This window comes from Sciurus carolinensis, chromosome 11 (assembly GCF_902686445.1).
Source record: "Sciurus carolinensis chromosome 11, mSciCar1.2, whole genome shotgun sequence".
Classification (NCBI taxonomy): Eukaryota; Metazoa; Chordata; class Mammalia; order Rodentia; family Sciuridae; genus Sciurus; species Sciurus carolinensis.
The window spans coordinates 87,884,368-87,904,269 of NC_062223.1; the positions used below are offsets into that span (position 1 = coordinate 87,884,368).

A 19,902-nucleotide genomic window follows, 5' to 3' on the forward strand; every position below is an offset into this window, starting at 1 on the left:
TTCAAATAAATTCTAGAATAATGACTAAAAATTTGCCAGAATAACAAAAGGTGCCTTACAGAGAAAATAAAATATACATGAGTCAAAAGCCATTTAATGGCTTGCATGCGTGGGGCACTGGTTCGATCCTCAGCACCACATAAATAAATAAAACAAAGACTTTGTGTCCTGACAACTAAAAAAAAAAATTTTTTTTAAAGCCGTTTAACCATTTTTCTGGGTAATTCATTTTGGTTTTTCAATACCCTATATTTTCATTTAAAAGGCGATTATTGGGAGCCAAAGAAATAGCTCATTTTGGAGAGCACTCGCCTAGCATGCGCAAGGGCCGCGGTTCGAATCCCCAGTGACTCAGATGAGGAGAAAAAAAAAGGTTGGGGGGGGCAATTATTGGCTTCTATCTCATTTTTTAAAAAATGAATCAAATGTCTAAATATAAAATACTGAACCATAAATGACAATGTCAATCCATATATGACAAAAACATGCACAGGTAATTGATCATTTTGGGGTAGAAAAGCTTTCCCTGAGCTAACTTGAAAAAGAGTCATAAAAATAAAGGTAAGATTGATTACATAATATTTTTAAACATTTTTAAAATTTTTTATTTGTTCTAATTAGTTATACATGACAGTAAAATGCACTAGGATACATCATAAGTGGAGAATAATTTCTCATTCTTCTGGTTGTACATGATGTAGAATCCCACCAAATGTGTAGTCACATATATCCACAGAATAATAATATCTGAATCACTCTATTATCCTTCCTACCCCATCTTTTCTTCTCTTTTTTTTGGCAGTGCTGGGGATCAAACCCGGGGCTTTGTGAAAGCAAGGCAAGTGCTCTGCCAATAAGCAAGATACCCCAACCCAAGATTTTTAAACTTAACAACATTAAACAATGGGGGAAATATTTATAACCCTGACAACTTATTTTCCTAATACACAAAAAGTTCATCTGGTGAGTGCTTATCATGTGCTACATAGCATATATTCTATCTCATCTAACTCGCAAAAAAATTCAGATAGATAATACTATTCAAATCATCACTGTTTCACAGATGAAGTGACTCTGAGTTTGGATCAAGGCTTCACAATTCTGGCATCACATACTAGTATAGTAGAAAAGGGTTGTACATGTGCCAAGAAATTGGTCCTTTAACCCTTCAGGTTCAACCAATCCTCTCCATTTATCTGAGTATCCTATATAACTAACATCAGTTTGTGTCACTATGTGAAAAAAAAGTATGCAAGCTGATGGATATGTTAATAAAAGATCATTGTTTTTAGAAAACATTCATCAAAGTATTGAGAGACATAAACTATAAAAGGGCCTGAGACGTGTAACCCAATCTCAAAGTGTTCATCAGAAGTAGTACATACACACACAGAATATAATTAAGCAAATGCTGGCAAAATGTTAAAAACTAATGATTCTGAGTAAAACACACAGAAGTTCTCTGTAATATTCTGGTAACATTTCCACAAGCAAAATTATTTTAAAATAAAGGTTTCTCTGGGTTTTTTTTTTTAGTCAGCAAACTAGCTTAACTATCTTACTAAGTTCCTCATTCAAATACAGTAAAGCTAGTTTTCAAACATATATTTGTCTACCTATGAAAGGCTGTGAAAGCTCTGACCACTATTCAACACAACAAAAAAGAATGAAAAATCTAATAGAGAAATGGCAATAGACATGAATTAACAAAGCATGAATGGTATTTTTTTAAATAAAATACTTATTTAATTTACTAATATAAAATGCATACTTAATAAGATACATTTTCTATAAAGATGGAATTAAAAAGGTATTGATAACTGTATTTAAGTCAATAATTGCTAAGCAATGTGTTGCATGCCTATATAACCCCAGAGACTTGGGAAGCTAAGACAGGAGTATCACAAGTTCGAGATCAGTCTCAGCAACTTAGTGAGACCCTGTCTCAAAATAAAAAAGCCATCCCCAAGTATCCAAAAAAGGGAAAAAGAAAAAAATCAATTTCACCAAACTTTTATAAAGGGAAATTTTGATATTTTCTATTAAAATGTTAACTGTATATGTCCTATGACTCATTAATCCTAAGAATTTATAATAAAACTCACTTAAGAATGCACACATGGGCTGGGGATATAGCTCAGTTGGTAGAGTGCTTGCCTCGAATGTACAAGGCCCTGGGTTCAATACCCAGCACCAAAAAAAAAGAAAGAATGCACACATATGTGAAAGGATGGTCAACTCACTGCTTTTGTAAGACAAAAAAAAAAAAAAAAAAAAAAAAGGAATAGATCAAATGTAAATATAGAATATAATTCTACATTCATGCCTATTCAGAATGAGATGAATCTGTGTGTACAGAGATTAAAAATGTCCACAATACATAGTAGGAAGGAAGCAATTTTCAAAGAATATGATCCAACTGTTATACAGTTTTCTATGTGCTTCACAAAGAAGATTAGATATGCCAAAATGTTAGCATTTCCTGTAAGTTAAACTGCTGTTGAATTTTTAAAAGTTTACTATTTTATAAATGTAAAAAATTATCTTAAGCTGACAGTAGCACATGAGAGATAGAGTTTGCTCTGTCAGATATAAAAATTTTCAATCTCCGAAATCTATAAATACCTTAATCTATAAATACCTTAAAGATTAACTTTACTGAAAACACTTTATAGTAAAGTATTAATGTAGCCCAACTAGAAAATGGTTTACTGGGCAGGATGCAGGCGTCAAGAACCAGGTTTCTAATATGAACCTCTCCACTATAATCTACGAAGTGTCTGAAGCATGATATAAAATCTGCAGAATTTAATTTTGGTAAGTTCCCAAACTAAAATCACTTCTTAATTAATTTGGAATTGTTAAAACAGAACACCTGAGTTTTGCTTCAAAATTCTTGCATAACTAAGCATTACTTCAATATTTTTATGAAATTTTCTACTTCACTTTAATAATTAAAAATTTTAAGAGAACAAAGGAACATACCAATTGCTTAAGTCTTTGGGATGTTTGAGTTGCAGAGTAGCTCAGAAAGGAATCTACCAGAATATTTCTGCAGATGCCAGAGTAACCTCAAGATAAGCCTTGGCAACTAAAAGGTCCAGCAACACCCCTCAAGAATACCTTTAGTGACTGGGGCTATAGATCAATGGTACAGTGTTTGCCTACCATATGTAAGGCCCTGAGTTCAATCGCAAGTACTGCTCCCCAAAAAAGAAAAAAAGAATAACTATTATAGGGGGAAAAAAAAATCTGCCATCAGACATTATTCTTATCTAGGGGAAAATCTGCGTATATCAGAAGTATTAATTTCATCATTTTTATGACTAGTTCTTGTACTAAGATAATTATTATTTAGGACACAGCAAAAACTAAATTCATCTTCTGCATTCAAGATTAAAAGAACCAAAACAATCCTGAAAAAGAACACAGTTGTAGGACTTACACTTTCTAATTTCAAGACTCACTATCAAAAAAAAAACAGTAATCAAGTTAGTATGATACTAGCATGAGGACAGACATATAGATCAACAGAATTGCAAATTCAGAAATGAATCTTTACATTTATGGCCAATTCATTTTCAACAACAGTGGTAATACACCACCCCCCATGAGAGAAGAATAACCTTTTTATAAAATTGTGCTAGTACGATTTTGAACCCATGCTTCACACCATATATAAACATTATTTCAAAATAGATTAAAAACCTAGATTTAAAGGCTAAAACTGTATCTTAGAATAAAACAGAAGTAAATCTTTGTGACCTTTTATTAAACAATGTTTTTCTTTGACATGATGCCAAAGTCCAAGCAACCAATAGGGAAAAAATGATAAATTGAACTTAGTCAGAATGAAAATTTTTTGTTCTTCACAGGACATCATCAAATCAATGGGAAAAAAACAAGATACAGTAGAAAAGAAAGTATTTGCAAATTATATGTGATCAAGGTACTGGTATCCAAAATAGTTGCAGAATATACAGCAGTGTCCTCTTATCCACACATGATAAACCCCAAGATGCCCAGTGGGTGTCTGAAACTGCATATAATACTAAACCCTATATATGACTATAGGTGAACAACAGGTGATAACACATATAAGCATGTTAAAAGATGCTCACTATCATTAGCTATCAGGGAAATGCAAACTCCAAATCACAAGACACTATTTCACATCCAGTAGGACGGCTACAATTAAACAAGAATAAAAATCAAATAAACAAAAAACCCAGAAAATAATGAGTTTTGGCAAGAATATGGAGAAACTGGAACTCCCTACTCACCGCTAGTGGGAATATAAAATGGCTCGCCTGTTTTGAAAAACAGTTTGGCAGTTGCTCAAAATGCTAAACCCAACAGTTACCAGCAATTCCACTCCTAGGTTTACACCCAAGAGAAGTCAAAAGATAATCTACACAAAATATTATACAATTATGTTCACAGCAACATTATTCCTAAAAACCAAAAAGTAGAAAACCCTTGAATGTCCATCCACTGATGAACAGATAAAAAGAGATATATATCAACAATTAAATACTAGTTGGCTATAAAAAAGAAATGAAGTTCTGATATATGCTAAAACATTAATATTACAGATTAAATATATTATGCTAAATGAAAGAAGCCAGACATAAAATATCACATCTTGTATAGCTCCACTTATATGACCTGTTCAAAACAGATTCATGGTCACCAAGATCTGGGGGAAAGGGGAATGGGAAATGACTGCTAATGGGGTGCTGAAAATGTTCTAGAATTAAATAAAGGGAATAATGTCATAGAACTTTGTAAATACACAAAAAAACACTGAATTGGAGATTTTAAAAGGGTTATTTTTATATTATATGAACTCTACCTCAATAAAGCTGTTATTAAAGTTTTTTAAACTTGAAAAAAATCCTTCTACAAAAACTATCTGCCATCCTTCTTCAAAGAAAACTGAAGTTCATCTTTCAAAACTGGCTAAATTCCACAATTCATAATCTAAAAACTCCTATATTTTACATTGTTAAATATTCAAATTAATTAAATTAATTCAAAAAAAGAAAGCATAACTCACCCTCTCTTCACTTTTGTGAAATCAAATGCAACTTGTCTGTATGAAACTGCTTTTTCATTTAAATATCTACTATACCTCCTAATGAATGTAGACATGTCATATCCTGTAAGAAAAGAAAGTTTTCATAAATGATTAAAATTCCAATTTACCTATAAAAACAACTCAATTATTCAATGGTTATAATACCTTGATAATACAATTCAATTTAGTAATGTAAATTAAGTAACTAATGAATAACATTATCACATGAAATTCTGTAAGAATTAACTTTTTTTTTTTTTTTTTTTTAAAAAAGACAGGTATTGCTATTTTGCCCGGGCAGTCATCAAACTCATGATCCTCTTGTCTCAGCCTCCAGACTGTTGGGATTAAAGGCGTACCTGACCATGCCAGGGAAGAATTCACATTTTTAAAGTCAGGTGTGTCATATGTATCCTGAAAGGCCCTTTTCACTAAATTTCACTAAAATAAGAAGTCTATTTTGCTTCTGATCCACATTTCTATTCCTTATTCAACAGGAAGTGGAAGAATATGTTTTCTTACACAACTCAATAACCTCACAACTCAAATTTAATATCCTTTGGAACTATAATACCATTCCTCAAATTACGTAACAAATTCTCTAATTTTTATACTTGAAGACAATCTCAATCCAAGATTTAAATCTTTGAATATATCATCCTTACAGAAAACTTTAACGTGAAATTTTTAACCCTGTGATTTCTATGGACAAACTTTTTCTGTAGAAATACTATAGTGCCCTTTCTTGCTCCCCTATATGAATGTTTTCAATGAAACCTTGTACCTGAACACAAATCATTCTAGTATTTTGCTTCATTAAAATCACATCATTTGAAAACTTCAGCAATATAAAATGTCATTAATGTTATAAAAAAAACTTTAATGTTAGTTATTGCATGACTTGAGATGTCCATTTTAACTCTTCTTCATCTTAACAAATGTAACTGTATTTGATCACTCCTGCTACTTTAAAAAGGCAATACCTGAAAATGACTGAAAAAATATAATGAGACTAGATTTAGCATGATTACCACTTTGTTGTTCAACAAATATTTATTGAGTGCCCCCAGCAAAATTTAGTGACGTGATGATCCACTGGAGAAAAATCAGTAAACAAAATTTTTAAAACTATGCTTTCCTCATCTAGCCTCACACTTCTAGTGCACATCACTGGTAAATATGCATGTTCCTCAGCTCTTTGGTTCATATTATTCCCCCTAATCTATTCTACTCCATTCTCTCTAGTATGGGAAATATCTTCCATCTTTCAAGGCTCAGCTTCTTTGGAACATTCCTTTAACTATTCCTTGGTGATTCCACATTATTCTTACTCCAAGCACAACTGGTAACTATTAGTAGTACAACATGTCTATAATACTCACTAGACTAGAAGTTTATTTCTATATGCCCAGTGCGTTTGATATACCAGACTCCACACAACAAATACATCCATAATCAAAATTACTTTTCAAAAAATACCACTGATTACATGTTTTTAATTGTTGTTTTGTCTTAACAATCTCTTTAGAATGAGACAAAAGGGTTTATACATATGTCCAAGTAAGGTTTTTGTATATTATTACCTACTAATTTCCCATTTCCTTAGTGATAGGTTTTAAGAATTTTATTCCTTTACATGAAGGACAGTTTTAAGACCTGTTTTAGAGCAGTGTTTCACATACTGTTTAACACAGATTTTTAAAGTTCCAATGAATAAGGAAAATAGCAGCAGAAATAAAAGGATAAGTAGGGAGAGGGAGAGTTTCTTCCATTTGCCCCAAATCAGAGAAGACCCATATTTATTTGTTATAGATACCTGTCTTCTGGGAAAGATTTCATTTAAAAAGAGGGATCTACTGCTTAAAATTTGTCCTCCTTAACTTAGAGTACACTATAGCTCTTATTAAAATAAAATGAATTTTGTAACATATTTACTAGTCTTTCAGAATCCAGGTAATATTTCCATTTCACAAAAGGAAAAATATTGAACTAGGCAGTCCCTAACATAAACACTAAATCCCAATGATTTTATTTTTCTTAAGAACCATATTCAGGCCTTCATTAACTCTACTGGAAGACCAGAGCAATCTCTAGAATAGTCTCAATGTCATAAGACTTGGTTTATTCTGATCCAACTTGACTAAGTTATACTTTCTTTATATCATACATTCCCTGCTTCCAGAAAAAACTAAGCCTTCCACTACACTGTAAAATTGCAAGTCTTTCAAAATCTTGTGTCTGATTTTGGCTCAGAACAGTTTTTTGAGGGCTATTTGCCAAGAAGTCTTAAATGTTCTGTGAAATTTCAGTCTGTATATTATGTACCTGTGCTTAAGCCAATTTACTTCCTCATCCATTTCTCAAAGACAAACACAAGTCTCACCTTCCCTACAAACATTCCCCCAATTAAGTCTCACTTTAATATTCCCAAATCATTTGGTATGTCTTTATGCAGTTCATCCTAGAGTTGACATTCTACAATGCTAATAGCCTGTTCTGGAAATAAGTACAATAGATTCTAAGAAGACAGAAGGGGCATGGACGGCTATAACCAGAATATGGCAATTTCAAAATTACCAAATTTAAAATAAAATAGAAGCTGTGTGTATCAATGAGTAATTCATCCAACACTATACTCACCTAAACTACTAAAACATAATATTCAGCTACATTTCTTAGTATGAAACATAAAACAACGAACAATAACAAAAGTAGATACACAATGTCTCCCACGTTCCAGGCATTGCACTACACACTTTACAGTTAGTTATTAACTAGGTTTAAGTCTCATGATAACCCTATTGAATAGAGACTATCATTATTCTGACTTTACAGATGCAGAGAGGTAAAATAACCTGCTCAAGTTCACATAACTGGTAAGAAGTGAAGATGAGATTCAAATCCAAGCAATCCAGTTCCAGAATCCATGCTCTCAATTAACAACCCTATACTGCCACTCCAGGTTTGGGGTGTAAGGTAGTGAAATCAATCTTCATTTTCAAACTGAAAGTTTCCCCTCCCCCGACGACCTTCACTAAAACGTAAGGTTTCAATTAAAATACTACATGTTCTAACACACCAGGTTAAATTCTGTGGTAATCATATGTGATTACTCTAGATATTCTAAAATGAATTAAGTTGTCTTTACCTTGCAATCCACTTTTATCCAAAAAATTGCTTAAGTTAAACAATGTGTTTCTTGATGCCAAATACTGAATAAAACGCTGGAAAAAAAACAAACAAACAAATAATTATATCAAATTAAGGTGCTGCCATCTCACAAACTCTAATTTGAAATTAGGAGGAGAAATTATGGTTAGCACATTTCGTTGAGTTTAAAAGTTTAAATTTCTATTTTTTTAAGTTTAAATTTCTCATTCTCACTTATTTCATGAAATAGTTACCAGATATAACTAGGAATATATTAAAAGTCTAATGCCCAATGCTGTAGTATTAAAGTCAAAATAATAAAAGGAAATAGGTACTTTTAATCAGGAACCAGTAATTTTGATTTTACTGCAGTGTATGTATTACGACCACAGCTAATCATATTCAGATCTCATCTGTACTTTATTTACTCATTTACCTTTTTTTTTTTTTTTTGGTGGTGCTGGGGATTGAACCCAGGATCTTGTGCTTGCGAGGTATATCCCCAGCCCAACTCATTTACTTTTTGTGAACAGGTTTTGTTACATTGCCCATCCAGTTTAGCCTCAAGCAATCCTCCCATCGTAGCCTCCCAAGTAGATGGAACTACAGGTGTATACCACTGCGCTTAGCTTGTATCTGTATTTTAACTACCTGGTGTCCCAAATTTTTATGAAATTTTTTTTAAACAAAATACTCCTAATCATACAGAAGAACAATATTACAGAGAGCCCTCTACCCACTGCCCAGGTTAAATACATTTAACATATTCCCTCCAGATCTTGTTATAGAAACAAAACATTATCCATTTCATACATACACCTTTAATCTCAATCCCCTCAAGCCCTCTTCAGAATTTATTACTTTTTTGAATTAGGTATATATCATTTCCACATTCTTCTCCACGATTTTTACTACATGTGTAAGTACTTATAAATGTAATCTTGTTTTCTATTTTAAATTTATGGAAATGTCATACTATACTTATTCTTTTGCCATTTTTAACTCAACTATTCCCCAAGAATTATTAATTTGATATATGTGAATCTAGCGTACTCATTTAAAAGACATACTACTCCAACAAACTAGTTTCTCATTATGTAATCATTTCTTAATTTACGGAATTTTAAGTTCTTTCCAACTTCCTCTTTTATTATTAATGCTGTACTAACATCTTTGAACTTGGTCTCCATGTGTAACTACTTCAGCATTCTAATGATATATACTTAGGGCTGAACCATTAGGTCAGCATTTATATAAAAGTTCAGCTTTCCAAAATATTGTCAAAATGTTCTCCACAGTGCTTTTACCATAGTTTATTACTTTAACTTCTTTTTACACACAATTTCTAAAACAGCTAAAGAAATGCCTTTCTACTTCACTTTCTCCTGAGGATTCCCTTTTTTATTTTTAAAGTTTTTTAAATACATGCTGAGGCTTACAATAAACTAGTATGTACACAATCACCCAACTCAATCTTGTTCACCTGAGATTTCCCCAAATTAACATACAAGGATTTTGAAAACCAGTTTGTGAAATGAAGATTCATGTTTCATTATCATCCTAAAACAATCTGTTTCAAAAAGGATTTAAAATATCCTAAGATAATTATGATATTCGTAGGTTTTGGTAATACTCTTTTTAAATACTACATTCTAGAAATGAATGTAAATATTTTAGTTTATCAGCCCATTTCATCCATGTCTTTGGGAATAATAAATAGAAATTTTCTTAGTCCTTTCTACAGTCATTATAATATTTAAATGTAAAGGCATGAATTTAAGTCAAGTTTTGATCATATTTCCAACATTATCCTAATAATATTGAAAATGGTACTAAATTAAGAACCATTTCACCAATCTAGCAAAAATGGCTACATGGGCTGGTAACATCGGCCAATAAGAAAACCTCGAAGTTGTACAAATTAGCATGAAAATGAGCACCGTATGGAATTAACCTTGCTGCTTTAAGGGAAACTAAAATCATAAGTTTATCTGAAAACAAAAGCAAAAAAAAAACCAAACCACCCTGGAATGCTATTCCATAGTCAGTCAACTGTATGGAAAGACAGTCAACTTTGTTTTGCCATTATTATCACTGTACCTCCATACTTACAACGTGTGAAAGCCATGATTAACACTGTGGCTTTTCTATCTGGCAACACTTTTGATTATATATGTGGCTTTATCTTTTAAAGAATAAACTACATTCATTTCCACAAAAAAAAGGTAAAAATTAAGTCTGAAATTCTTCAGAAAAATCACAATCTTATATAAACATGTTCTTGATTAAAATAAAACTATTAACCCTAGTTAAGACCAAATGTTTTAAGTTTACATTTAAGTTAGTGTATCCAAACATTTCTACTGGCTCTGTAAAGTGGTTATAATGAACTGAAATCCAATCAAGCAACATATGTCCTGAAAATGGTTGTGAATGTTGAATCAGTAATCAAATTTTAAGTAACAAGTAACATTTCTGGAAATAATTTTTTTAAAAAACTTAAAACTAAAAACAAAATTACTCAATGTGGTACCATAACAATGAATAATCAGAAAATGAAATTTCCAGCAAGGGGTATAATCAAGAAAACTGTGGAATAAATTTGTAAAGATAGAATGAATATAGACATAATATTTAGAGTATAGCATTATATAAACAAGCTAACTATATTTTTTATCTCAATTATGATCATAGCTATTAAAAAATATAGTCAGTTTTGGACAAGGAGCAGAAGGAAATACCAAAATGAGGCAAACAGTAAGATCTGTTGGAAAGTGCTGCTTTAATTCTGAACTTTAATAATGCTGTACTGGTATTTGTCAGAGAATAGTCTCATGACTGAATAGATCAAAGTAATAAGTAAAGTGATGCATGTCACAAAGTTGTACTCAGAAATCTAATACCAACAACTGAAGTCCCTCTTTATCCCTATGAGAGCTCTCTTGGGCTGTATTTTTTTTTTTTTTTTAAGTCTCATAGCAATGTATATTTATCTCCTTTCATTCAACTGTTCTTAGCTCCTTTTGACAGAACTTGACAAAATACAGCAGGCTGGGAAGACTACTCAAGGCTAAGAATCAAAAATTAGCTATTATCCTATCATGGAAAGTAAGACAATTTTCTCCAAACAGAAAATTGCAAAGCTTTTATGTTTTCTTTGTCACTCCTCTGAGCAACAAAGCCTTCAAGACACACCTTTCAGATAAAGAAAGCATCTTCAATAGTACCTCTCAACAAAATGCCAACTTAATCCTCAATATCATGTTGAAATATGCAAAGTACTTCCACAACCATATGAGATCACACAGAAATCTGAATGGCTATAATAAAACTTCGAGGGGACACAGGCAAATCTACAATGCATAAATGAGAACTACAAAGATCAGTGCTGCTTCTGAAAATTACCTCTTAAAATTATCTTTTCTTCTTGATCTCATTATTTAATCCTTTGTACTCTGATCCATATTCTGCTTTCTACTTTACACACCATCTTTCCTTGAACTATGGGGTTTACAATTATATTCCTGACTATGCATGTTGCCCTTTTATCTATACTATTCAGTTGCTGAGGTTATTGTTGAAGTTTCAGTGAGAAGCAAGCTGAATTATCATGACATTAATATACTTGTTAACCAAAAATTCTTACCTCATTTCCATACACCATCAGATGATGAGTCGTAATGAGAGATTTGAAGACCACCACCCAACTACTGTTAGTAGTTCTTTCAAATAAACTGTCTGCCAACTGTGGGATGTTCACATTCATCTCATTTGTGCACTGAATTAAGTCTGCAATAAAGAATTTTAGAAGATTAATTTACTCTCTGGTTTTAATTATTATTAATGCCAGATCTGCATACAAATGTGAAAAATTCAACAAAGTGGAACAACAACAGACAGGCTGGAAAACTTAAAATTCCTTCAGGAGAGTAATACCATAAAGAAGCGGGTACTAATCAGAATTATAAAAATGAGCAATAATACCAGAAAGTGGTAACTTTTTTAGGTAATAATTCATCCTCAAGTGTTTTATTTACCTTGGAAGGACCTGTTTCAAGAAGGCCTTGAGGAATTTTTAGTTCTCTATCAACAAACTGTCAGAGTTACAATACTGGTATTATTCATTCTTTTAAAATTAAGTTAATTAAAATTTTTTCTTTAAAAATACTTTTAAAGAAATCATATTAAAGAGATATGAACAAGCTGAAGGTCAACTACCTTTATTAGTACCTGCACTAGAGTACTGTGTTTGAACTAATAGGAAGATAACAGAGCAGACTTTTGGTCTGTGACTGGGTAGAACTCTGAGTTTGTTTATATAAAATATTTCTCATTCTTCTGTCCCTTAGTCCTCCAAAGTTAGCTCAGGTATCAGTTGATACCACTAGTTAATGCTAATACACAGGATTGACAATGAAGAAATTTCTTACTGCAAAAATTTGTCAATCAGAAATGAATTAGAATTATTCAGCATTATTTTGAAAAGTATTAAACAAAAGTTCTGATTTTATATTTCAAACTCGAAAGCATTACTATAAATAGGCTAACGTACAACTGTTTTCAGCACCAAAACTGGGAGGTGGGGGTGGATTCTTAATGAACCTACAGCCTGCTTAAAGATATCACTTGGCAAAGGCAATGACTAGAAGAGCAAAAAATGAGTATAAAATAGAATGTATAACTATCTCAACTCCAACTATGATTAAAGAAAAAAAATTAAGCTATATGTGAGTCATCAGTAATGTGTTCACTTTTAATCTTCGGTTCATAATGAATGACTATGAATTCAGAGGACCTACCACCTTGACTGTTTGCAAGAAATGACAATGTAAGTAAGAACAGTTATCTCTTATAATCTTTCAAACGTTTGCTCTAGTAGGTCCAATTAATAAACAGAACAACAATTGTTAAACAAATGCATTTAGATAAGCAGCTACCCTGGCCAACACTGTTTAAAGAACAAAGCACAAAGCAGAGTGTCAAGTCCATGGATCAGCAGAATGATAAAAGGCTTTCTCAATTCAGTCTATTTGCAATAAAAATTAAATAGCACATTCAACTTAAGTGTGCATGCTTCTAAGAATAAAAAATAAAATTTATTTTTGCCTTCCCTGAATTTCATGGTACTTTACACCAATTCTAAGAACTGAGCATACTGCACTTAGCTCATTCCAAATACAACCTAGGAAGGGCAGAGCCTACCTATGTCTTGCTCATTTTTAATCTTTTAAAATTTCAAAAACATCATCAAAATTCTGATGTTACTTGCTTTTTAATTATAAAAAGCGATATTCCTAGCTTCCCTTTTCCCCCTTACATTTAGCTTTATAGGACTCAACTGTTCTTCTATATTCTTCCAGAAACCATCTTGATAAAATATTCAATTCTTAAATATAGTAGCTACTTCCCTGCAATGGCATTAATGGTAATTTTACTCCTCAGAATATTTATTTTTCAAAATTTAACCTGTCACAAAATTTGTCATAATAATTCCAAAAGTAGTCCTACCTCTGTCTGTATCCCCAAGATCACATCAGTAACCAAGTCATTTTGATTCAACCTCCTAAACCTCTTAGAAAAACCATCTTCTCCTCTATTTCACCACCAATGCCAAAGCCAAAACTGAGATCTTATTTAACAAGAGAATAGGTACCACCCACTTTAAAGGCATTCAGAAATTGGGAGGGGAGAATTATCACATTGAGGGCTTTTACTGGCATTAATATCAAAGAGGGAGATTAACTATCCTGCAATGTACCATAAGTGCACCACATCACAATTAAGACAGCCACCAAGTTGACTGGCTGGTCTCCTTTGGAATACCTGATTTGGGGTCCTGCCCATTCCACATCTCCATCCATTCTCTTAAACTGGCCACAGAATTACCTACAATATAACACTGTCACAGTCTAATCTAAATGATGTCCCTATTACCTAAATGATGGGGAAAATACCTCCTGCCATCAATATCCTCCTCCTTGAATCTATGCCTCTAACACAGTCACTTTTCAGTTTTCTGTGATATGCCCTCTACGTCTTACGTGAATCGGATCATTCCTATTCATTCTGCAAAAAGTACTTCCTTTTTAGTGAAGTCTTTACCTCCAGAGACCCTCCAAAATCACTAAAACTGACATATTAATTCTATACTATAAAACTATTCTTCCGCACTACGTTTATCTTCTACTAGAGACCTTAAAAAGTCTGTAAATGTTTTATTCTTCATCAGAGGTAAGTAGATTCCTAAGATTTTCAGAGCCTGACAAGGATATAGATTTGCTTCAACTACAGTATATTTGTAAATAGTATGTATGTTAAAAATATGATCTACAGTGTATGTATACTGTACTATAACAGGTGTCAAATGTGTGTGTGTATATATATATATATATACACACATATTTATACACACACACACACACACATATATATATATATATATATATATATATATATATATATATATATATATATATATTTATACTAAGCTCCCTTTGTGATCTGTTCTCCCCTCTTCAGGTCTTTGCTTCAGCTATACCAACACCTTCCTTTGCAATGCTGCACAGATGCCAAGATCTGGATACTTGGCACCGTTGTTTCTTCTGCCTAGAATTCTCTTCTCCTAAATATTTGCTTGCTCCCCTCATTTTAGTCCTATAGATCTAGGCTGAAATGTCACCTTAAGGCATTCTTCTACCTCCAAATGCTCATTATTACCCTTAGTCTAACTTCATTTTAATGCAAACGTGCACTTCCAATGAACTCATCTTAATGTATGTATCTAAGTCCCGTGTGGGCAGGATTGTTTTGTTTTCTGCCTCACATACAGTGGTCATTCTGTTTTTTTGTTGTCCTAAATACATTCATTTTAGTATGCTTATGGACACTTACTGTGATATTTTAAGAAAGTCTCCAAAATAGTATTTTTTACAAGGACTGAACCAACATTCTACAACTATTTGTACAACTTCCTGTTCCCAAAATTGAAAAACAAACCTAAGGTCAATGCATTTGCAAATTTCCAAATTTCAAAGTAAAGGGGATCTAACAAATAAGTTTTCATTGTATACTTATTATATAAACAACACTGTGACTGGCATGGTGGCACACATCTGTAATACCAGCTGCTCAGGGGATGAGAAGAAGGATCACAAATTTAAAGTCAGCCTCAGCAACTTAGCAAGATCCTGTCTCAAAATAAAAAGGGCCAGGGATGTGACTCAGTAGTTAAAAGCCCCTGGGTTCAATCCCTGCTACCAAAAAATAAATTGAAAAATAAACTATAGTATGTTTACAAATGACCACATTAACTCCACAGGCTAAAAAACATTCTGCATATTATAAAACAGGAAAAATAAGAATTCATGCTGAGATTATGAGACAAAATAGACCAAATGCAAAACCAAAGTTGTACAAATATTGCTGCGGATGAGGTCCCTACTAAATGAAGTTATATAAATTCTGCAGTATAGACTTTCCTGTAGTATTTTAACTCAGCCAGTGATTTCTCCTCTGCACAATGTTTCTACCACAGTGATAACTTGAAAATGCTTTCAAGTTTGAGCTCTAACAACTCAGGAAAGAAAATGCTTTCCCCCATCTCTGACTAACCAAAAGCAAACAGTTCTAAGCAAAGATCATACATACCATGACAATCTTAATACCTAACTGCTTGTTCTACTTTCAATTCAGGAGATAGTATTTCTTAAAAAGCAAAAAAAACTAGTTAACAGTTTCCCTTACTAATGAAAAAGATTTCAGAATGACACTTTATATCTTCTTTTATTTACCTTGAGAAAATAAAACCTGAAGTATCTTTTCAATATTCCATTACAATCCCAAATCTAACACTCAAAATAATAGTTAACACACAGCATATATGTTCAAACAGTGAGAATGTCTAGTATTTAAGAGCATGAAGAAACTAGGCCAACCATTACAATAACATACAAACAAAACACTCTCATTTTAATACTTAATGTTCCTCCAACAAACAATGTCTGAATTACAGAAAGCAGATGTTAACTATAATTACATAGGCAATGCTCTTATCCACAGTTAAGGTCACGGGAGCTCACTAATAAGTGACAGATTTATGACTAGAATTAATTTTTTGTAAATATTTTAAAACATACCAAGTGAATGTTCAACTACCCATCTTAAAGGAACTCTTAAATTTTAACTACTTAAAAACAAAATCAAAAGAAAAACAATGGAAATACATAACAGTATTTTCATATTTAAGGGATATTTTTCAGCAAAATACAAAAAATTCAGACCAGTTACCAGATGGTTTAATTAAGCTTGTAACCACATTCTTAGTGCAGACCACCAATTATATTGACCTCCCAAGGCAGAGTTCACAAACTTTTCAGAACTTAAGTTAGGACACTCAGAGGTCACTTCTATAGCAAGTAAGGCAACCTGGACAGTGGTATGCACCATTGTAATGCAGAGTTATTGAATTCCCAGGTAAAGAGGCATTTGATCATTAGTTCTAAAAAAAAACTATGCTGATACCCAAGTCAGATTTTTCTAATAAATGAGCTTGTCTAAAAACAGTATAACCAACATATCATAATCATTTAGTCAAATGCTAGTATCCCTTTCAAAAGGGTTTATTCTGAAGGATAATTGTTCTGGGTTTTGTTTGTTTTTATCTTGGTGCGGGGGATTAAACGTACCACCACCAAACACTACAAATAATCTATAGATAGTATACCAATGAGGTATACTGTAAAGCTAAAGGCCTTACCACTGAGTTTTAGCCTGAAAGATAACCTTTTTATAATTGCTCTCACAAATGACTTCAGTAGCTGGGCAAGATGGCACACACCGTAATCCTAAAGGCTCAGGAGGCTGAGGCAAGGGGATCAAAGCCAGCCTTGACAACTTAGCAAGACCCTAAGCAACTTAGTGAGAGCCTGTATAAAAATAAATAAATAAATAATAAATAAAGGGGCAGTGGGTGGTTGGGGATATAGCTCAATAGTTAAGCAAATCTGTGTTCAATTCCTGGTACCAAAATGAAAAACAAAACCCAAATGACTTTAGTAATTCAATTTCCTAGGTAATTTCTTCAATCAAGAAAAATGGAGATATACTCTATTTCGAAGGCAAATTTCATGGTTAATCAAATGTCACTCCACTGAGCACATCTTTGAAATATTTCCTGAATAGGAATACAAACAAAAAGAACAAATGCTCACCAAAAAATAGTAAATGGGTGATAAGAAAATGGTTTCTAAGATTTCAACATAAGTGTCAGAATGTTTTTTCATATAGCAAAAATGTTAAAGAATTTAAAAACTGTTCAAGTTGAAATCAGACTTAAACTAACAAAAAACCCATATTTTCCCTACATATGAAAGTCAAAATGTCTAAGAAATTCAATAAAGTTTTATTTCCTACTCTATCCATTTTTTTTCTGAAAATCACCCAAAACGTATATGATTCAAATTAAGAAGTAACTCCTAAACATTATCTTTAAAATTTGTGGGGTCACCTACAAGAACACAGTGCTCTAAGTTTATTTTTATATAATTTCCATTAGAATGAACTCAACAATATGCTCATCAAAAACTAACTTCTACCTTAAGAAATTATCTAATCAACATATTAACTGAACTTTAAGGTAATAACTGGGTAATGACAAAGTATATGAAATTGCTCAACCCAACTGTCGGGGATGTGTTACTTTGAAAAGAGGAAAGAACAGGGCATTCAGGTCATTTTTTCAAAAGACAAGCCAGGCAAGATGGCACATGCCAATAATCTCAGCTCAGGAAAGAATAGGGAAGTTCATGCAGAATGGTCACAAGTTCCAGGATGGCCTGGGCAACTTAACAAGACCCTGTTCAAAATAAAATTTATAAAAGGGCTGGTGACATTGCTCAGTGGTAGAGTGCCCCTGAGTTCAATCTCCACTTCTGTAAACAAACAAATTAATGAAATGTAACAAAGAAGACATGTACATATAAGAAGTAGTAATATTCTAAGTTTGGTGTGGTAATAATTTGGAAGAACTCTCTTAGCAACCTACAGACAGCAATTGCTTTTTCATGTTTATGCTAACCCACATTTCTGTCTCACCACTACAGTGACAGTATAAACTGCCTTAACAAGATACTACTTCAAGGAGATGATACAGTTTCTACAAAAGACATATTTCTGACTGGTAAAGGATCAACATTCTTTAGAGGAAAGGAGGAAAAAGGAACATACAGAGAAAAAGAAATCAGTGGAACTTAGATATACAAAGCCAACCCCTAAGATATCTTTAGTATCTGGTTGAAATTGTACCTCTTAAGTCATGGCTGAACCTAAGACAAACTGTATGAACTGTTCATACATCAACTTTAAAAGTGCAAAATAAATTCTTTTAGTTAATGTAGTAGTTATGTAATTGCCCTAAAAATTTAAGCAACAAAGCATCGTTTTCAAATCAGCCCAACCTACTATCTTAAACTTATATCATTATTTCTTCATTTTATCTTCACCCACTACTATGACAGAAATACCAAAACAAAACAAAAAAAAAAAAAAAGCAAAATGTGTAAGTTGTGAAATACTCTATAAAAAAACGTACTTTTGGAATACTCTCAGGATTCACGGCCACTGACTGACATGTTGTAGTGAAGAATTGCCTCCCCCATTTTCACCTACTATGTAAGCCTTCCTAATTATAAGATCTGAAAGCCTTGCTAGAACTGCTTCTTGGAATGTTGGTATGCTCTACAATCCTAACACTAGATGGCAGACTGAACAGAGAAACCATAAAAGCTGGCAGAGAAAAAGATGGGTTCAGGTTCATCTACTGAAAACTCCATGTTGAGATTGTTAGGATTCTAGTCTTCTACACTGAAGTAGTGATTTCCAAACCCAGACACTTTCATTTCATCCCCGATTCCAAATAAGGATCTCAGAGATGAGAAAAAAATTATATTTTTTAAGCACGACCTCAAAGATTTATGACTCTATATTAATTTTATCAGAAAATATGACAACAAACTTCACAGAATAAAAACTCATCACTTAATATAAGACATTAAAGTATTATTTAAATGGAATAGAAAAACAAATGAAAGCATTACAGTGTTCTAACAAAAAAATAATGTGTGGCTTTCTCTTCTTTGAAGATCTGAAGTTTCAGAATTATAATCTCACCTACAGGAAAGAAAACATAGTAAGTATCAAGTAATTTAAAAGCAAATTTAGTATGTCAATACACAGACTATTTCTTTGTATTCTAGAACTTGCTAGTAGTTCATTAGCTTAATAAGCAGATAATTACCAGGATTCTCAAAAACAATCTAGAACTGGATCAGAAATACAAACCTGCTTCCTTTAGCAAAATGAAAGATCAACTAATAATGCACTATGACACTGTAACTTACCTCCACCAAAGCCGTAAACCAGAATAGTCCAGAGAACGAAGGGCACAGAAAAAGACTGAAGAATCCTCCTTAATTCCAACAAGACCAGGAAAAGGAACCAAAGCTCGAGAGGCTCTGTAAATGTAGATTACAGTACTATAAAGAAAAAAAAAAATCATCTGGACAAGAGTGTTATTAATTGAGAATGACCAGTGTCCTGGTTTTTCTGGAACGGTCCTGGTTCACATCTATTGCCCTAGTGTCACATTCAACCCTTAAAATTTACAGTTTAGATGT

At 32.6% G+C, this 19,902-nt stretch overlaps 1 protein-coding gene across 12 annotated transcripts in view; it reads right to left on the reverse strand.

Moving 5' to 3' along the window:
- Picalm (phosphatidylinositol binding clathrin assembly protein) overlaps window positions 1-19,902 on the reverse strand; it is a 100,166-nt gene that overhangs the window by 56,746 nt on the left and 23,518 nt on the right. For all 12 annotated transcript variants that reach the window (XM_047519414.1, XM_047519413.1, XM_047519412.1 and 9 more), the window contains exons 2-4: window positions 11,877-12,019; window positions 8,229-8,304; window positions 5,060-5,162 (exon numbers count right to left, since the gene is read on the reverse strand). In XM_047519414.1, the coding sequence (XP_047375370.1) occupies window positions 5,060-5,162; window positions 8,229-8,304; window positions 11,877-12,019 (322 nt within the window). The remainder of the gene's footprint in view (window positions 1-5,059; window positions 5,163-8,228; window positions 8,305-11,876; window positions 12,020-19,902) is intronic.